Genomic DNA, 17,428 nt, shown 5'->3' with positions numbered 1-17,428 from the left:
AGGTAATCTGCCCGCCTGGGCCTCCAAAGTGCTGGGATTACAGGCACGAGCCACCATGCCTGACCCACTTTTTTTTTTTTTTTTTTTTTTTGCTTTGAGACAGGGTCTCTGTCACCCAGGCTGGAGTGCAGTACATGATCATGGCTCACTGCAGCCTCAACCTTTTAAACTCAAATGATCCTCCCATCTCAGCCTGCCAAGTAGCTGGGACCACAGGTGTGCATCACCACACCCAGCTATTTTTCTTTTATTATTTCTTTTTTTTTTAGAGGCAGGGTCTCACTATGTTGCCTAGGCTGGTCTTAAACTCCTGGGCTCAAGTGATCCTCCCACCTTGACCACCCAAAGTGCTGGGATTACAGACGTGAGCTACTGCACCCAGCCTCCTTCATTGTTTAAGCTAGAATAGTTCTATGGAGTGAAACATTCCTTCATCATCACCTGTCTTTACATTTTTTTAAAAAAAGGACAATAGAATTTTTTTAAAGGATTTGTGCTAGAGATTTCACTCCCCTGTCATATTTTCTTGAAAAATTGTTTGTATCCTTTCTCTTAAGACAGATTGGCTAATGTTTTTCTTAAACTAGTACACCTATGGTTCATTTAAGGAAATCTCCCAACAGTTACTAGCTAATATAAAATGCCGCTAAGAGTAGCTATTTGCATTTTGTAAACATTTGTCTAATTCTGGTGAGTCAGATGTTTGAGTTTGAACTTGCATTTTATTTATTAGAATGGCCCAAATATAATAGATGTTTTAATATTTCATTTTAAAAGTATGGATATTGAATTTAGTAAGATGACCCGTGTTGTAGTTTTGAGAATGAAGCATTTTTTTTCTTCCAATAAAGGGAAACTCACCATGTAAAAATACAGTAGACTTGGTGTTACCTTCTATTGACTTGAACTAGGATGTATTTTCATTAGCATTTGAGTGTTATCTGAGAAGACTTTAATATTTTTCTTTTCCTTCTTTTTTTTTTTTTTTTTCCAAGACAGAGTCTTGCTCTGTCACCCAGGCTGGAGCCCAGTGGCGTGATCTCAGCTTACTGCAACCTCCACCTCCCGGGTTCAAGCGATTCTCCTGCCTCAGCCTCCTGAGTAACTGGGATTACAGGCGCACACCACCATACCCGGCTAATTTTTGTATTTTTAGTAGAGATGGGGTTTCACCATGTTGGTCAGGCTGGTCTCAAACTCCTGACCTCGTGATCCGCCTGCTTCGGCCTCCCAAAGTGCTGGGATTACAGATTTGAACCACTGCACCTGGCCTAATATTTTTCTTATTAGCACATTTTTGTTTCTCTGCTGATATGTCTTACATTTTCAGAGCTTTGTCTTCCAAAGTGTTTGTAGGTTGGTATTTAATATACGTTGTATGTTCATATTCAGTATAATTGGTGATGATGAGTAGTAGGGCAAGGAGTATTGGTTAGGAGAGACCAAGCTGATATTGAAAATATAACTTGGTAAAATCTAAAAAATAGATAATTTCACAAGATAATAGGAAGCTGTTTGTATATCTTATTATATATTCATATTTAATGCTCAATCAGGCATCTATCATTTCCCGTAAAAAAGAAGCCAAAGCTGAAGAACTTCAGGAGGCCAAGGAGAAGTTAGCCAGCCTAGAGAGAGAAGCATCATTAAAGAGAAATCAGACCCGTGAATTCGATGGTACTGAAGTTTTAAAGGGAGATGAGGTAAGCTGAACCATTTCATGGGACAAGGGTATAAGTATTGTTTTTATGTGAAACTATTAGTGTGTTTGACTTTCTTAGTTTGAATGTTAATATTGGGAAGTTAATCTTATTTTATAAAACTTATTTAAAACTGAATAGTCTTTTTGCAATAATACTGAGATTTTTTTTTCTTTTTCTTTTTCTTTTCTTTTTGAGATGGAGTTTTACTCTTGTCACCCAGGCTGGAGTGCGATGGCGGGATCTCTGCTCACTGCAACCTCCACCTACCGGGTTCAAGTGATTCTTCTGTCTCAGCCTCCCACATAGCTGGGATTACAGATGCCTGCTACCATGCCCAGCTAATTTTTGTGTTTTTAGTAGAGACAGGGTTTTACCATGTTGGCCAGGCTGGTCTCGAACTCCCGATCTTGGATGATCCGCCTGCCTTGGCCTCCCAAAGTGCTGGGATTACAGGCGTGAGCCATCACACCTGGCCATACTGAGAATTTCTTGATGTAAAATGGCAGATATGTTAGTGATTTTACGAGATACTATATTCCAAATTTTCACTTTTTTTTTTTTCTTTTCTTTGAGATGGAGTCTTGCTCTGTCACCCAGGCTGGAGTACAGTGGCGTGATCTTGGCTCACTGCAGTCACCGCCTTCTGGGTTCAAGTGATTCTCCTACCTCAGCCTCGTGAGTAGCTGGGATTACAGGTGGATGCCACCACACCCAGCTAATTTTTGTATTTTTAGTAGAAATGGGGTTTCACCATGTTGGTCAGGCTGGCAAACTCCTGACCTCATGATCTGCCCGCCTCAGCCTCCCAAAGTGCTGGGATTACAGGTGTGAGCCACCGTGGCTGACCCCAAATTTTCATTTCTTAATTAAGTGAATTTATATTGGATTTAATTATTATAAATATTAAATTATAAAAGTGAAAAACATTAGTAGCAAACAGATAATACAAAAATCTATATTTGTTGGTAAATGTATTTCCATAAAGGGCTAAGAAAATATCATTAAGTTATTTTGTCAGTAATGTATACTTGTCTGGTGGGACTGACATGATTAAAATGACCTCATCATAGAGGCTTACAAGTTTAAAAAAATACAATTGTATCTCACATTGCTATATACTTTAAATTTTGAATAATGCTTTAATAGCTTTTGTTTCATTTATCCTTCTGTCAGACTCATAAGATTAGTAGGACAAATAATATTTTTTATAGATGGCTAAACTCAAGCACCAAAAATATAATTTTCCATCCTCTTTTCATAAAATTAGCCCAGGAATGAATGAATACATGAAGTCAAATATCTTAGCTTGGTGCTTTTTTAGCAAAATAAAGTGATAGGTCATATTTTAATTCCTAAACATTGTCTGGACTTTACCAATTTTTACAGGCTTTTAAATTTTGTATTAGCTATTAGATCTCAGCAAAAGCTATTGTGGAAAGCTACTCTTGTCCAAACCTCATTTTTGACTTTGAAAAGTTGTTGAATCCATACTGTTACAAATTGGCGTGAACCTTCACTGTGCCAAACAAATGAATTGTTCCCATAGTACCACTTTTCTCTGTGGTACTTCTGCTTGTACCCTCCCAATGTGCCTTTTAGCTTGTTGGGGAAGTAGTAGATTCAGGAAGTCAACACGCGATTGAAAAATTCCCTTGGCTTTTAACATCCACTTCCAAATTGTTTTTTTTTTTTTTTTTTTGAGGCGGAGTTTCGCTCTGTCTCCCAGGCTGGAGTGCAGTGGCCGGATCTCAGCTCACTGCAAGCTCCGCCTCCCGGGTTTACGCCATTCTCCTGCCTCAGCCTCCCGAGTAGCTGGGACTACAGGCGCCCGCCACCTCGCCCGGCTAGTTTTTTTTTGTATTTTTTAGTAGAGACGGGGTTTCACCATGTTAGCCAGGATGGTCTCGATCTCCTGACCTCGTGATCCGCCCGTCTCGGCCTCCCAAAGTGCTGGGATTACAGGCTTGAGCCACCGCGCCCGGCCTTCCAAATTGTTTTAAGACATGGGAGGGAGTGTTTTAAATGATATTTGGAAGTCAACAGTGTATGCTTCGTGACATCCTTGCTGTCTGGAGAAAAAAACAAAAGATTAATTATGCAGCAATTTCACTTTACAAGAGAGTATGCTACCTCCTGGCCTTTTTATCTTTTCTTAAGAAAATGCTGCCTAAATGGCAAAAAATACTAATTGTTATGGCTGTATTTGGCATAAATAGTACTTATAATTCAGTATTAGATGTTCCCTCTGTGGAAATGTGAGGGAAAAAACCTAGTGCCAAGTTATTAGTCTTTATTTTTGAGAAATCATGGTGAACAGGAGAAGGATCTAGTGACAGGAAAAAAAAGCATTCTTTTTTTTAAGGGGAAAAAGATAGCATTTGGAAATGATAATTTTTGAACAATGTCTGGTCGGAAACAGAACAAATCAAGTAAGGTATTTGGCAGTTACCTAAAAGAACAGAAGGTATTGGGGAACATTAAGCATAATTTTATAAAGAACAAATCTTGGTATACCAATTTTATTTTCTACTTTGATAAAGTGATAGGCCATATGGACAAAATAAAAGAAGTTTCTTATATTTAAAATTATATAATACAGCTGGAGGTATAATTCACTGAGGTGCCTGATTTGGTATCACATGGTTCACTGAGGTTTCTGGTTTGATATCACATAGTAATCTCCAAAAAATCATATCCTTTGCCCCCCATCTGTTAACACAGTTGGTGAGAAGGTATTGATAATTAGTGGCATGGTGTTTGGAAAGAACACTATGCCAGGAATCGCACACAAAATGAGGAAAGGGGGAATCATGTTTATTGAGCACTTTTTATACAAAGCTCTATGCCAGGTACTTTGCAAACAGATACTTTTTTACTTCTTGTAAAAGGTGTTGTTATCATTTCCCTTTCACAGTTGAGTGATGCTCAAGGAGTTTGCAGTTTCACACAACTAGTAAGTGGCCAGGCTAAAACCCAGGACCTCTGCAAGGTCTGTTGACCTTGAACAAATTACTTGACCTCCCTGAGGCTTCTCTATCTGTAAAATGGGGCTGATTGCTCTTTATTATCTCTGGGAAAGGCACATGAAATAATAGATGCTAAAGCTTCTGAGAAACTCAAAGGCTCAGTCAACATATAACACCTGGCATCTGAAAGTAATCATTGCCATGGGTGGTATGTTACTATGTGTGTGAGAGGCAGCATAGTGGAGTGGTGAAGAGTGGCTCTAGAACTTGGTTGTTTGAGTGCAAATCCTGGTTTTGCCGCTTACCAGATGGTTGACCTTGGACGAGTTCCTTACCCTCTTTATGCTCAGCTGTAAAATGTGAATGTTTGTAGGATATAACTCCTAAAATTATTTTGAGGATTAATTGAACATGCTTAGAACAGCACTAGGCACATAGTAAATGCTCAGTGTGTTAGTTCTTAGTATTTGTATATTTTTGTATTCACTTGGATGAAGAATTTGAAAGCTAGAAATAGAGTTTACAGCTTAAAAGGTGAAACTAGTATTTCTCAGACTGGGAGCAATTTAGTGGAAATAAATATGAAATAGTTTCTGTTTAGGAATAAATAATTTACACAAATTTAAGATAGAATAAGATAGCACTAATGAGAGTAATTTTAGCTGCCATTCTCTGAGCAGTTACTGCATGCTCAGTCTTGAAAGCTTAAAAAATACAGCTTTAGTGATGGTTATACAGCAACGTGAATGTACTTAAAGCCACAGAACTGTATACTTGAAAATGGTTAAAGCGGTAAATTTTATGTTATCTCACAATATACCCTAGTTCATCCTCTCGGAAAGCCTCTGAAGTAAATATTATCTCCATTTTGTAACCTAAGAAACAGAGACATTGAAATAATTTGCCCAAAGTCACATAGTTAGCAGGTAAGAGAATATTGCCATCCTAATGGCAATATTTGATTACCATCAAATGTGAATCCTAAAATTTACCCATTCCAGTAGTGCCTTGGAGACGGCACCATTAGAATGGGTAAATTTTAGGATTCATATTTGACTCTAAAGAGGACTATACTGTGAACAATCATTAATTGGAAGTGTTTATTTGCGGGAAATTATATGACAACCATTTGTTTGGATGTAAAACTTTATTCCTTGATTGTCCATATGTAGTTGTTTGATTGATCTTATCTTGGAAAAATTTAGGAACATAACGTGTTAATAAACATAAATGTAACAAGTTCTAGACGTATACAGTGATACAATGATTTATATTCATTTGTCATTTTCTTTTTAGAGGTCCATTAGCAGTTTTTAGTTTGGTGGTGAAGTATACATTTTGATGCTTCCTACTGCCATTAAAGTTAATATTCCAGATGTTACATACTGTCTAAGAGTTTTAGCTCTTCTGATTGCAGATGCTACAGACATTTTTTCTTTACTAGGCCTTTTTATTAGTATTTCATTGGTTTTCCTTATTAGTAAAAGATGAAGTTTCTAGAAGTACTTTCCCTCCATTGTACTTTATCATTTTAACATTTTATTTTCATAAAGTAAGACAGTACACAGGAATAAGCACAGGCATGTATTTATCTCTTACTCTGCCAGAGTCCTGACATAAGTAGGAATCGCTTGAACAGTTGAAATGATCTTCTCAGTGATAAAAGATACATTTTCCTACCCATCCAGTCAATCTTGATTTCTTTCTCTTCATACCAGTATTTGGAAGATGATAGAAACTACACTCTATTAAATGATTACATTTAGTTTAGCAATTACACCCTGCTAACGTAACTGAAAATAAATAGTAATGAATATTTTACTGTTTTTATATCTCAAAGGTTTTTATATTGGATTTTAAGTATATCTTAATATAAATCTGGTTGAATTGATAGTCTCAAAATATTTTGATTGCTGTCATCTCTGAGGAAATGTACACACAAAAAATGCCATGGAGATTTGCCCTTTATCCTAATTTGTTTATTATTATCAATATTTTAGATAAATAATAATTTTTTAAATTATGCAATTATAATGTGCCAGATATCATACTAGTCTTCTTATATACATTATTCTCATTTATGTCATTGTACAACTCTGTAAGTACAATTTTTTTTTTATTTAGGTTTCTTTCTTTTTTTTTTTTTTTTCAGAGACAGGATCTCACTCTGTCACGCAGGCTAGAGTGCAGTGGTGTGATCATGGCTCACTGCAGCCTGAAACTCCTAGGCTCGAGTGATCCTCCCACCTCAGCCTCCTGAGAAGCTTGGACTACAGTCACGAGCCACCATGCCCAGCTAATTTTCTTGTTTTGTTTTGTAGAAATGTGGTCTCACTGTGTTTCCCAGGCTGGTCTTAAACTCCTGGCCTCAAGCAGTCCTCCCACTTTGGCCTCCTGAAGTGGTAGAATTACAGGCGTGAGCCTGTGCCTGGCTGTAATTACTATTCCCGGTTTTTACAGATAAAGGATCTGAGACACACAGAGGGTTTAAGCTGACTTGCCTGACACCCCATTTCTTGTAAGTAGTAGAACCAGGAGTTGGATTTAGCAGTCTGGCTGTAGAGCCATCAATAGTTCGCATATGACAAAAAGCTGGAAGAAATAGTCAACCTGAAACACATGATGGAATTATAGTTCAGAATCATCTTGGTAGATAGAGGCACTGTGCTTAAACAAAATGCCATTAATGGGATTATAATAAATATAATGTGGTAGAATTCAGGTTTTGTTTGCCAATTCAACACATCATCTATTACTAACACAGCTTTAAAAAATGCATAAATGATTATACTACATTAATTTTTAAAAAGTATCCTTTTTATGGTCTAATTATGCCTAGAGTATTATTTCATATTTTTGACTTCATGTTTTAAGAGACAGTCATGCTGGGCGCGGTGGCTCAAGCCTGTAATCCCAGCACATTGGGAGGCCAAGACGGGTGGATCACGAGGTGAGGAGATCGAGACCATCCTGGCTAACACGGTGAAACCCCGTCTCTACTAAAAAATACAAAAAACTAGCCGGGCGAGGTGGCGGGCGCCTGTAGTCCCAGCTACTCGGGAGGCTGAGGCAGGAGAATGGCGTAAACCCGGGAGGCGGAGCTTGCAGTGAGCTGAGATCGCGCCGCTGCACTCCAGCCTGGGCCACAGAGCGAGACTCAGTCTCACAAAAAAAAAAAAAAAAAAAAGAGACAGTCATGCCAGAGTCCCATATGAGCCTGACTAAAATGGATGAAAAGTCTGGAAACTTTTCATATCAATAATTGATGATGTATTAACTGAAACAAAAGACTAGAGAAAGACACAGTGGAAATTGATTATGTATTAAGGAATAAAAGACTGAAGAACGACATAATAAATAGTTAAAGGATTATGAAAAAGATGATGTTCAGAAAAAAATTAACATGCAGGCCTGAGACTGCTATCCCTAGAAAGGTCTGCTTGCAAAGTTGGCCCTTGGCTGGCTTCTGGGGGAACTTGGTTCTTGGATGGATTCCTGCCATTCGCTGATAAGAATAGCTCACCTTGCCTAAAGTATATGAAGAGTGTGGTTTATGTCGAGCTCCTGCTTGCCTTTCCTTCCTCCCTCTCTCCCTCCCTGCCTGCCTCCCTCTCTCCCTCCCTGCCTGCCTCCCTCCCTCCCTCCCTCCCTTCCTTCCTTCCTTCCTTCCTTCGTTCTTTCTCTCTCTCTCTCTCTTTCTCTTTCTCTCTCTCTCTTTCCTCTTCCTGGAATATTGGTACAGGGTAGGCAGAATGTGCCTAGATGATCAGCTCCTAGTAAAAACCCTGGGAACTAAGTCTCCAATGAGCCTCCCTGATCATTTCATGTGTGTTGTTACAACTCATCGCTGGAGAAATTAATTATGCCCTCTGTGACTGCAGTGGGAGACAACTTTTAGAAGTTTGCACCTGGTTTCCTCCAGATTTCACCCCATGTGCCTTTTCCCTCTGCTGATTTTGCTTGGTATTCAGTGTAATAAATCATAGCCAAGAGTATGACTGTATGCTTTGAGTCCTCCCAGTGAATCACTAAATCTAGAGATGGTCTTGGGGACCCCTGACACAGATGGATTAGTGGTTTTTGTTTGTTTGTTTGTTTATGAGAAAGCCAAATTAGGATCAACGAATGGTGATTAGAATGAAATATTTGATTGACTAGAGAAAAATGTCTACCACTTGAGCTTTCTTCAGTAATGGAGCAGGCTGACAGTCTCACTCTGTCACTCAGGCTGGAGTGCACTGGCATGATTTCAGCTCACTGCAACCTCCGCCTCCCAGGTTCAAGCGATTCTCATGCCTCAGCCTCCCAAGTGTCTGGGATTACAGGCGCCCACCACCATGCTCGGCTACGTTTTGTATTTTTGGTACAGACGGAGCTTCACCATGTTAGCCAGACTGGTCTTGAACTCCTGACTTCAAGCAATCTGCCCACCTCGGCCTCCCAAAGTGCTGGGATCACAGGCTTGAGCCAGCTCACCCAGCCCAGATAAGGGACATTTTTGAAGTAATGTGTGCAGTAAGTAGAAGAATATTGGAGATCAGTATTTTGGGTGTTTTAATTTTTTTTTTTTTTTTTTTTTTGAGACAGAGTCTTGCTCTGTCGCCCAGGCTGGAGTGCAGTGGCGTGATCTTGGCTCACTGCAAGCTCTGCCTCCTGGGTTCACGCCATTCTCCTGCCTCAGCCTCCTGAGTAGCTGGGACTGTAGGCGCCTGCCACCACGCCCAGCTAATTTTTTTGTATTTTTAGTAGAGACAGGGTTTCACCATGTTAGCGGGGATGGTCTCGATCTCCTGACCTTGTGATCTGCCCGCCTCGACCTCCCAAAGTGCTGGGATTACAGGCGTGAGCCACCGCGCGTGGCTGGGTTTTTTAATCTTAAAAAATCTGATTATGCCAGGTTTGGTGGTTCATGCCTGTATTATTTTTTAAATACCTGGTGGGAAACTTAAATTTGCCATTTAATCTGGTAGCCTTCAGCTACCTCTTTTGGTATGATTTTTGCTGTTTCATAGGCAGCAATCTAAGCTTGAAGACTTTCTCTCACTTACTGGAAGGACAAAGAATAGAACATGTGCCTCTTGTAGTAGTGCCAGTAGCTAGTGATTTTACCATCTTAGTCACCTTGATCTCTCTGATTCTCTGCTTTCATAATTTGAAAAAGCAAACAAAAAACCAGTCCCAATGATACACAGTACTAGTGCCCTTCCCAAAGTGATCATTTGTATGAATGCATGCCTTTGGGATCTGAATTTTTTTTATAGCAACAAATGAACCTCTGGTTAAGGTTCCATTGGAACTCATGCAATGAAAGGTCACCCCTGGTTTATGGTGTATGGGTGTATTATAGTCCATTGTGTTTTCTCCTCTGACCATTACAAGAAGCTCAGCTGTTTTGCAGTTATAGCTACTTTTAAAATATGCTTGGTCAAGTAATATTTATAAGCAGCTTTAGAAAGGGCCAGCCAATTCATTCTACAGTTACTGACAGAAATCCTAGAGCTAAATTGGAAAGATTATGAAATCTTCTTAAAATACTTCAAAGAGAAGCACATTGAAGATAAGGGAATCCTGGCAAGATGTGCTGCAGCTGTCAGGTCCTGAAAAATTAGGAATCAAATTTTGACACTTGTAATTGAATCATCCACCCTTCTAAGTGAGCCCAGGCAAACCTGTGATATTTTTAGAACCTTTCAAATCACATTGTACTCTTTAGAGTTCATAGCAGGACCTGAGGCCCCTAAAATTTCCCAAGAGATGGAACAAAACAGAATCAAATAAATTTGGCTCAGTTCACTGTAATAGAAGTGTAGTGCATTATGCATGCAGTCTAGGTAATGCCACACTTTTAACCCCAAATTTTAAAACTTTTCATGGATTTTTTTTTTCTGGATAATTAACTGCTTGGACAGCAGTCGAAGCACCCATTAGAGATAGTAACAGCTGTGTGGTGGTGATTTGATTTATAATAGAAGCACAGAGACCTTGGATTGTGTGACTGTGCTCCACAGATGGATGTTCCTGTGTCACAAATTTCATTTAATACAGATTTCTACCCACATATATCATATTGATTATTACAGACTCTCTTAAAAGATTGAGCAGTTAACTAGCCACTACCATATGTAGATAATTACATTGCTTATGCTTGACTTGGTGAGATTTTCTAATTTACAGTTGAAAATGTGCCACTAACAGGTTAGAAAAGGTTAGGATAGTATTTGTATGTGTGTTTATATGGCACTAGTTGTGATGGGTGATTTAAAAAGACTGTCATTTTAGCAGATTACAAAGGCTGCTTTGAAACATTTTCTCTTGCCTTAAAACAAACAGCAACTCTGAGACCAGACTTCAGGGAATCCAAATAATTTATTGGAGCGTGACATGATGGCCTTTTCAGGTTTTCTTCAAGTCAGAAGTTCTGTCTAGAGCACAAGACACTGACAAATGAGCAGAAAGACTGTGGCCTTTGTGTATATTCATGCCACTCCTAAACAGTTGGTTCTATCTCATCTCATGCCTAACTCCCTTGAGCCAATTCCTGTAGTTGTCTATGCTTATACATCATTTGATGAAATATCTGACAAAGATGTGATTTAATTAAGAAATGGAAAATAGCCTGGATGTTGTACTAACAGTATTTGAAAAGTGTTCATTCTAGTTATTTTTTTCTAACTTACTGAACTTTGGTAAGTAGTATTAATTTCTCTATGGGTTCCTAGTGCTTTTTTATTTTAAAAAATGGCTCTGGCTGGACGCAGTGGCTGATGCCTGTAATTCCAGCACTTTGGGAGGTCAAGGCGGGAGGATCATCTGAGGTCAGGCATTCTAGACCAGCCTGGCCAACATGGTGAAACCCTGTCTCCACTAAAAATACAAAAATTAGGCCAGGTGCGGTGGCTCACGCCTGTAATCCCAGCACTTTGGGAGGCCAAGGCAGGCAGATCACGAGGTCAGGAGATCGAGACCATCCTGGCTAACACGGTGAAAACCCATCTCTACTAAAAATACAAAAAAATTACCCAGGCATGGTGGCAGATGCCTACAGTCCTAGCTACTCGGGAGGCTCAGGCAGGAGAATGGCATGAACCTGGGAGGCAGAGCTTGCAGTGAGCCAAGATCACGCCACTGCACTCCAGCCTGGGCGACAGAGCAAGACTCCATCTCAAAAAAAAAAAAAAAAAAAAATTAGCCGGGTCTGGTAGCTTGCCTGTAATCCCAGCTACTCGGGAGGCTGAGGCTAGAGAATCGCTTGAACCTGAGAGGTGGAGGTTGCAGTGACTCGAGATTGTGCCATTGCATTCCAGTCTGGGAGACAAGAGCAAGACTCCGTCTCAGAAAAGAAAAAAAAAAAAAAAAAAAAAAAAATGGCTTTGTGGTTCTTAAACAATATAAAGTGCTTATTATATGATAGTCTTAAGTCTTCACAGCTAATTACTTTGCAAATCATTTTCATGCCAGATAATGAGGGAGAAAATTTACAGTAGGAGCAGCAATTCTTGTTTCACATAAATATCTAGAATGATGCCTGGAATCCATTAATTCTTTTGAGTTTTCTGATAAGCGAAAAACATTTATAAATGGTTACATTCTTAGAGAAATAAACTGCCTATCCATTACAGAAGCTAGCTCAGATTCTGATCATTACTCTTAAAGGTTGTAAAACATATTAAATACACAAAAGGAAAAAGAACATCTGTCAGTTTCCATTTTGATCACAAGGGAGCCGAGTCTTTAAAATTGATCCTGAAGCCAGAAGCTAGCACTGTAAAGCATTAGTCCATTACAAAAGAGATAAAGATTAGAGTTTCACACAACTGAGTACTCTCTCAGCACCTGCTAGCATAAATCACAAAGTATTAATCTTATTTGATCTCAGCATCTAAAATGATGGCTGCTCTTTCATAGAAGACTAACAGATTACAAATGTATATGGGTATAAATACATGGGTATTTGTACAAATGTATATGGGTAGTAATAGCTGCCATAATGGGCTTTCCTGCCCAGTGGCAAGCTTTGTAGTTCACTTTACTGACAAATTCGTTTGGTTTACCTGTTAACGATACACTATGGGAAGGTTTTTCCTTAATGTTCTAAGAATTTGCTGCTTACCTCCTATGCCTTTAAAAATTATTTTTTTCATTTATAGGTAAAGGTGACTGGCTGAGAGTTCTTTATAATATCTTGCCCAGCTACAGCAAAGGTTGAGTGGATTAATATCTTGGCACACCTGCAATGTTTGTGGCACGTGTGTGTACCGGAGCATACCCCATTTAGGAAGCTCTGCTCCGGAGCAGTGATACTCAAAGTGTGGTCTGTAGACTAGTTTCAGTTCAGAGACTGTTAGTTTCTTCTAATCTGCAGCCATATAAATTGAGAGGAAACATTTAGAAACCCTTATAGTCATTTGACCTCAGTATTTTCATTATTTTACAAAAATATCTGATGAACAAATGTTTAGAAATTTTTTTAAAAACTGGTCCTTTATCCTTAACAGATAGTTTGAGAAGTCCTGCTACTCGTAGAAGTGGAGTTGGTGAGCCATAGAATATGTACAGTTTCTACTTCAGTAGACAAGCCAAGTTGTTTTCCAAACTGTTGCTCTAAATTACATATCTCGCTCTCTACTTCCTCCACATCATCACCAACACTTGATATTGAAAGATTTTTTATTTTTGCCAATTGGGTAGGTGTGAAAATGGCATCTCATTGTTGTCTTAATTTTTTTTTTTTTTTTTTAGATGGAGTCTCTCTCTGTTGCCCAGTATCTTCTCTGGCTTTGAGAAATTTGGCTCCCTTTTTCTATATTGCATTTATTTATTTGCTCAATCAGTTAACTTGCTTGTTTGCTCGATTTAAACAATCTATCAACTACTCCGGCCTCCTTCTTTACACACCAATTCTGTGCCCCTATCCCACCAACCACATTTTAACCCTCTGTGTCTATATTCCCCATGACTCCTCGCTCACCCCTCTGTGTCCTCAGCTGCCAGGCCTGCTAGCCTATGTCTCTGTGTGTTTCCTCAGCCCCTAACCCCATCATTGCATATCCTTAGCCATTCAGCCTTTTGATCTGTACTTCCATTAACTCCCCCTACTCCCCTGTGTCCCCAGTCACCAGGCTCCTGGTCCACACTTCTAATACAACTTCCCAAGTCCCCTCATTTCCCAGTATCCTCGACCTCTGAACCCTGTACCCCGCCATGCCTCTATGCAGCTCCCCAACCTTACTGGTACCTTCATGCAGCTCTCTTATCTACTGCCCACCTCTCCAGCCACCATTTTGACCCCTGTGAACCAGGAATGGAAGGGAAGAGGAGGGCAATTTTTACCCTTACTCTCATCTGAGTGTACAGCAGAGTTTACCAGAGGCTTCACAAATGATCAGGCCATTGCTCTGGCAGCTAATGGAATTAGTACTTGTGTTTTATAAGTCTGAAGATTTAGCTTCAATGTGTTCATCAGTTTTGGTTTTTGTATGCCATTGAAGATTCAGAAATAACCTAAAATCCAAATGATAATTAAAAGAAACCACGAATGGAAGAAAAAACATTGATAATGTGTTTTCTTTGTTCTAATTAATTGTGGAATAGTAGAGCTCTTAGAATGCTTTGATGGCTACCTATTGCTTAATCATATGTAACTGATTAATCTGACCTAGACTACTCTTCCATTAGGTATTATATATAATGAATATCAATAACCAATCAGCATAAAGCACACTCAGTAATTTGTAGGTTTGTTCTTTCATCAGAAACATTTATAGCTTTCAGCTTTTAAAAATAGTTCTGGAGCACAGCAAGATAGAGAAGGGGAAAATTGGCCTCTATATTACAGAGGATAGCAGATGAACAGGGTTGATTTCATTTTGGGCACTTTGCCCAGGACACTTTTAATAGCATATATAGTTACTCTAGGGTTTCTGAATCTGTGGTTATGTCAGGCTTACACATTTATTCTTTAAAAGGAAAATTTGCAAGTTATTAGACTTCAGGTACATTAGTATGACTTAATTTTTTAATTTTTAAAGAAGTTTCTATAATGCAGTTATTGAAAATTTGTGGTGTGAGGGCTGGATTCCTTAATATTAAAACTAACCTAATCATGGATAGAAAAATATTTTAAACTTTCTTCTTCTAAAACACAGTGTGTTCCTCAGTTCTTTCAAAAATTTCTTTGTTTGTTTTTGTTTGGTTTGTTTGTTTTTGTTTTGTTTGTTTGTTTGAGAGAGAATCTCGCTCTTTCACCCAGGCTGGAGTGCACTGGCACTATCTCAGCTCACTGCAACCCCCGCTTCCCAGGTTCAAGCGATTCTCTTGCCTCAGCCTCCCGAGTAGCTGGGATTACAGGCACACACCACCACGCCTGGCTAATTTTTTATATTTTTAGTAGAGATGAGGTTTCGCCATGTTGCCCAGGCTGGTCTCAAACTCCTGAGCTCACACAGTCCCCCCACCTCAGTCTCCCAAAGTGCTGGGATTACAGGTGTGAGCCACCGCACCTGGCCAACTCTTTCAAAGTTTAAGTCAAGTTTAAAAGATGTCTAAACTAGGAATTGGAAGTTTATTTAACGTGAAGAATTTTTAATCTTAATATTTTAAAGGAATGTTTGTATACTCAGGAATCAAGTATTTTAGAAAAAAATTAAATTTTAGAGATGCTGTACTTTCTATTTTACTACTTTATAAGTTAGAATTACTGACCTTAGAATTTGCTTTAAAAATTGGAAGGAAAAGCCAGGCACAGTGGCTCATGCCTGTAATCCTAGCACTTTGGGAGGCCAAAGTGGGCGAATCACCTGAGGTCAGGAGTTTGAGACCAGCCTGGCCAACATGGTGAAACCCCATCTCTACTAAAAATGCAAAAATTAGCCAGGCATGGTGGTGCATGCCTGTAAGCCCAGCTACCCGGGAGGCCGAGGCAGGAAAATCGCTGGAACCCTGGAGGCAGAGGCTGCAGTGAGCCAAGATCGTGACACTGCACTCCAGCCTGGGTGAGAAAGCAAGACTTAAGAAAAAAAAAATTGGAAGGAAAAATACCAATATGGGCTGGGCACAGTTGCTCATGCCTGTAATCCCAGCCCTTTGGGAGGCCAAGGTGAGTGGATCACCTGACGTCTGGAGCGAGAGACCAGCCTGGCGTGGTAGCAGGCACCTGTAATCCCAGCTACTTGGGAGGCTGAGGCAGGAGATTCGCTTGAACCTGGGAGGTGGAGGTTGCAGTGAGGGGAGATTGCGCCGCTGCACTCCAGCCTTTGAGACAAGAGCAAGACTCCATCTCAAAAAAAGAAAAATAACAATATGGTAATAGAGCTTGTGTTGGGATAGTGGCTTTGAGTGAACTTTTCCTTTTTTCTGTTTTCCAAAATTTCAACAATATGTTCATTACTTTTATTATTTATAAAATTATTTATTAACTATCCCCCAAAATTAGCTTTAAGAAGCAGTGGACATTAAAAAGGCTAAGATTCTTTTTTTTTTTTTTTTTTTGAGACGGAGTCTCAGTCTGTTGCCCAGTCTGGAGTGCAGTGGCGCGATCTCATTGCAACCTCCGCCTCCCGGGTTCAAGCAATTCTTCTGCCTCAGCCTCCCAAGTAGCTGGGACTACAGGCACATGACTGGTCTTGAATTCCTGGACTCAAGCAGTCCCCCACCTCAGCCTCCCAAAGTGCTGGGATTATAGGTGTGAGCCAACTTGCCCAGCCAAAATTATTTTATATAGTACAAAAATCTGGAAATTATTAGTAGTCTTAATACAGAAGAGGAAGTGTTTTTTTAAGTATTATGTTCTGTTTCAGAAATATCAGAAATTTCTGGCATTTTCTTCTGGCGTTTGCTTCTTACATTGAGCAATACTGTACAGTCATACATTGCTTAATGACAAGGATACATTTTGAGAAATGCACTGTTAGGCAGTTTTGTTGTTGTGTGAACGTCATAGACCTTACACAAACCTTGATGATATAGCCTACTACACAACTAGACTGTATGCCATAGCCTATTGCTCCTAGGCTGCAAACTTGTGCAGCATGTTACTATACTAAATACTGTAGGCAACTGTAACAGAGTGGTAGGTATTATTTGTTTATCTAAATAGACCTAAACTTAGAAAAGGTACAGTAAAACTATGGTATTGTAGGCCAGGCACGGTGGCTCACGCCTGTAATCCCAGCACTTTTGAGGCCGAGTCCGGTGGATCACTTGAGGCCGGGAGTTCAAGACCAGCCTGATCAACATAGTGAAACCCCATCTCTACTAAAAATACAAAAATTAGCCAGGCATGGCGGTGGGTGCCCCTAATCCCAGCTACTCAGGAAGCTGAGGCAGGAGAATCACTTGAACCTGGGAGGCAGAGGTTGCAGTGAGCCAAGATGATGCCATTGCACTCTAGCCTGGGCAACAGAGTGAGACTCCACCTCAAAAATTATGTATATGATATTGTAATATTATACAAAGAAATCTTTCTTTCTTTCTCTTTCTTTCTTTCTTTCTTTCTTTCTTTCTTTCTTTCTTTCTTTCTTTCTTTCTTTCTTTCTTTCTTCCTTCCTTCCTTCCTTCCTTCCTTCCTTCCTTCCTTCCTTCCTTCCTTTCTCTTTCTTTCCTTCTTTCTTTTTCTTTTCTCTTCTCCCCTCTCCTCCCCTCTCCTCCCCTCTCCTCTCCTCTCCTCTCCTCTCTTCTTTTCTTTTCTTTTCTTTTCTTTTCTTTTCTTTTCTTTTCTTTTCTTTTCCTTTCTTTTCTTTTCTTTTCTTTTCTTTTCTTTTC

The 17,428-nt window shown here is 39.5% G+C and overlaps 1 protein-coding gene across 16 annotated transcripts in view; it reads left to right on the top strand.

Moving 5' to 3' along the window:
* The window catches only part of LOC105493429 (intraflagellar transport 81), a 187,213-nt gene that overhangs the window by 76,482 nt on the left and 93,303 nt on the right, over positions 1 to 17,428 (top strand). For all 16 annotated transcript variants that reach the window (XR_011608845.1, XR_011608847.1, XR_011608848.1 and 13 more), the window contains one exon: positions 1,557 to 1,703. Coding sequence is in view for 11 of the 16 variants with exons in the window: in XM_071071133.1 (XP_070927234.1) it covers positions 1,557 to 1,703 (147 nt within the window). In the remaining 5 variants the exon portion in view is untranslated. The remainder of the gene's footprint in view (positions 1 to 1,556; positions 1,704 to 17,428) is intronic.

Source organism: Macaca nemestrina, chromosome 10 (genome assembly GCF_043159975.1).
Source record: "Macaca nemestrina isolate mMacNem1 chromosome 10, mMacNem.hap1, whole genome shotgun sequence".
NCBI lineage: Eukaryota > Metazoa > Chordata > Mammalia > Primates > Cercopithecidae > Macaca > Macaca nemestrina.
Note: the sequence above shows the minus strand (reverse complement) of the source record. Positions and strands in the feature narration are given on the sequence as shown.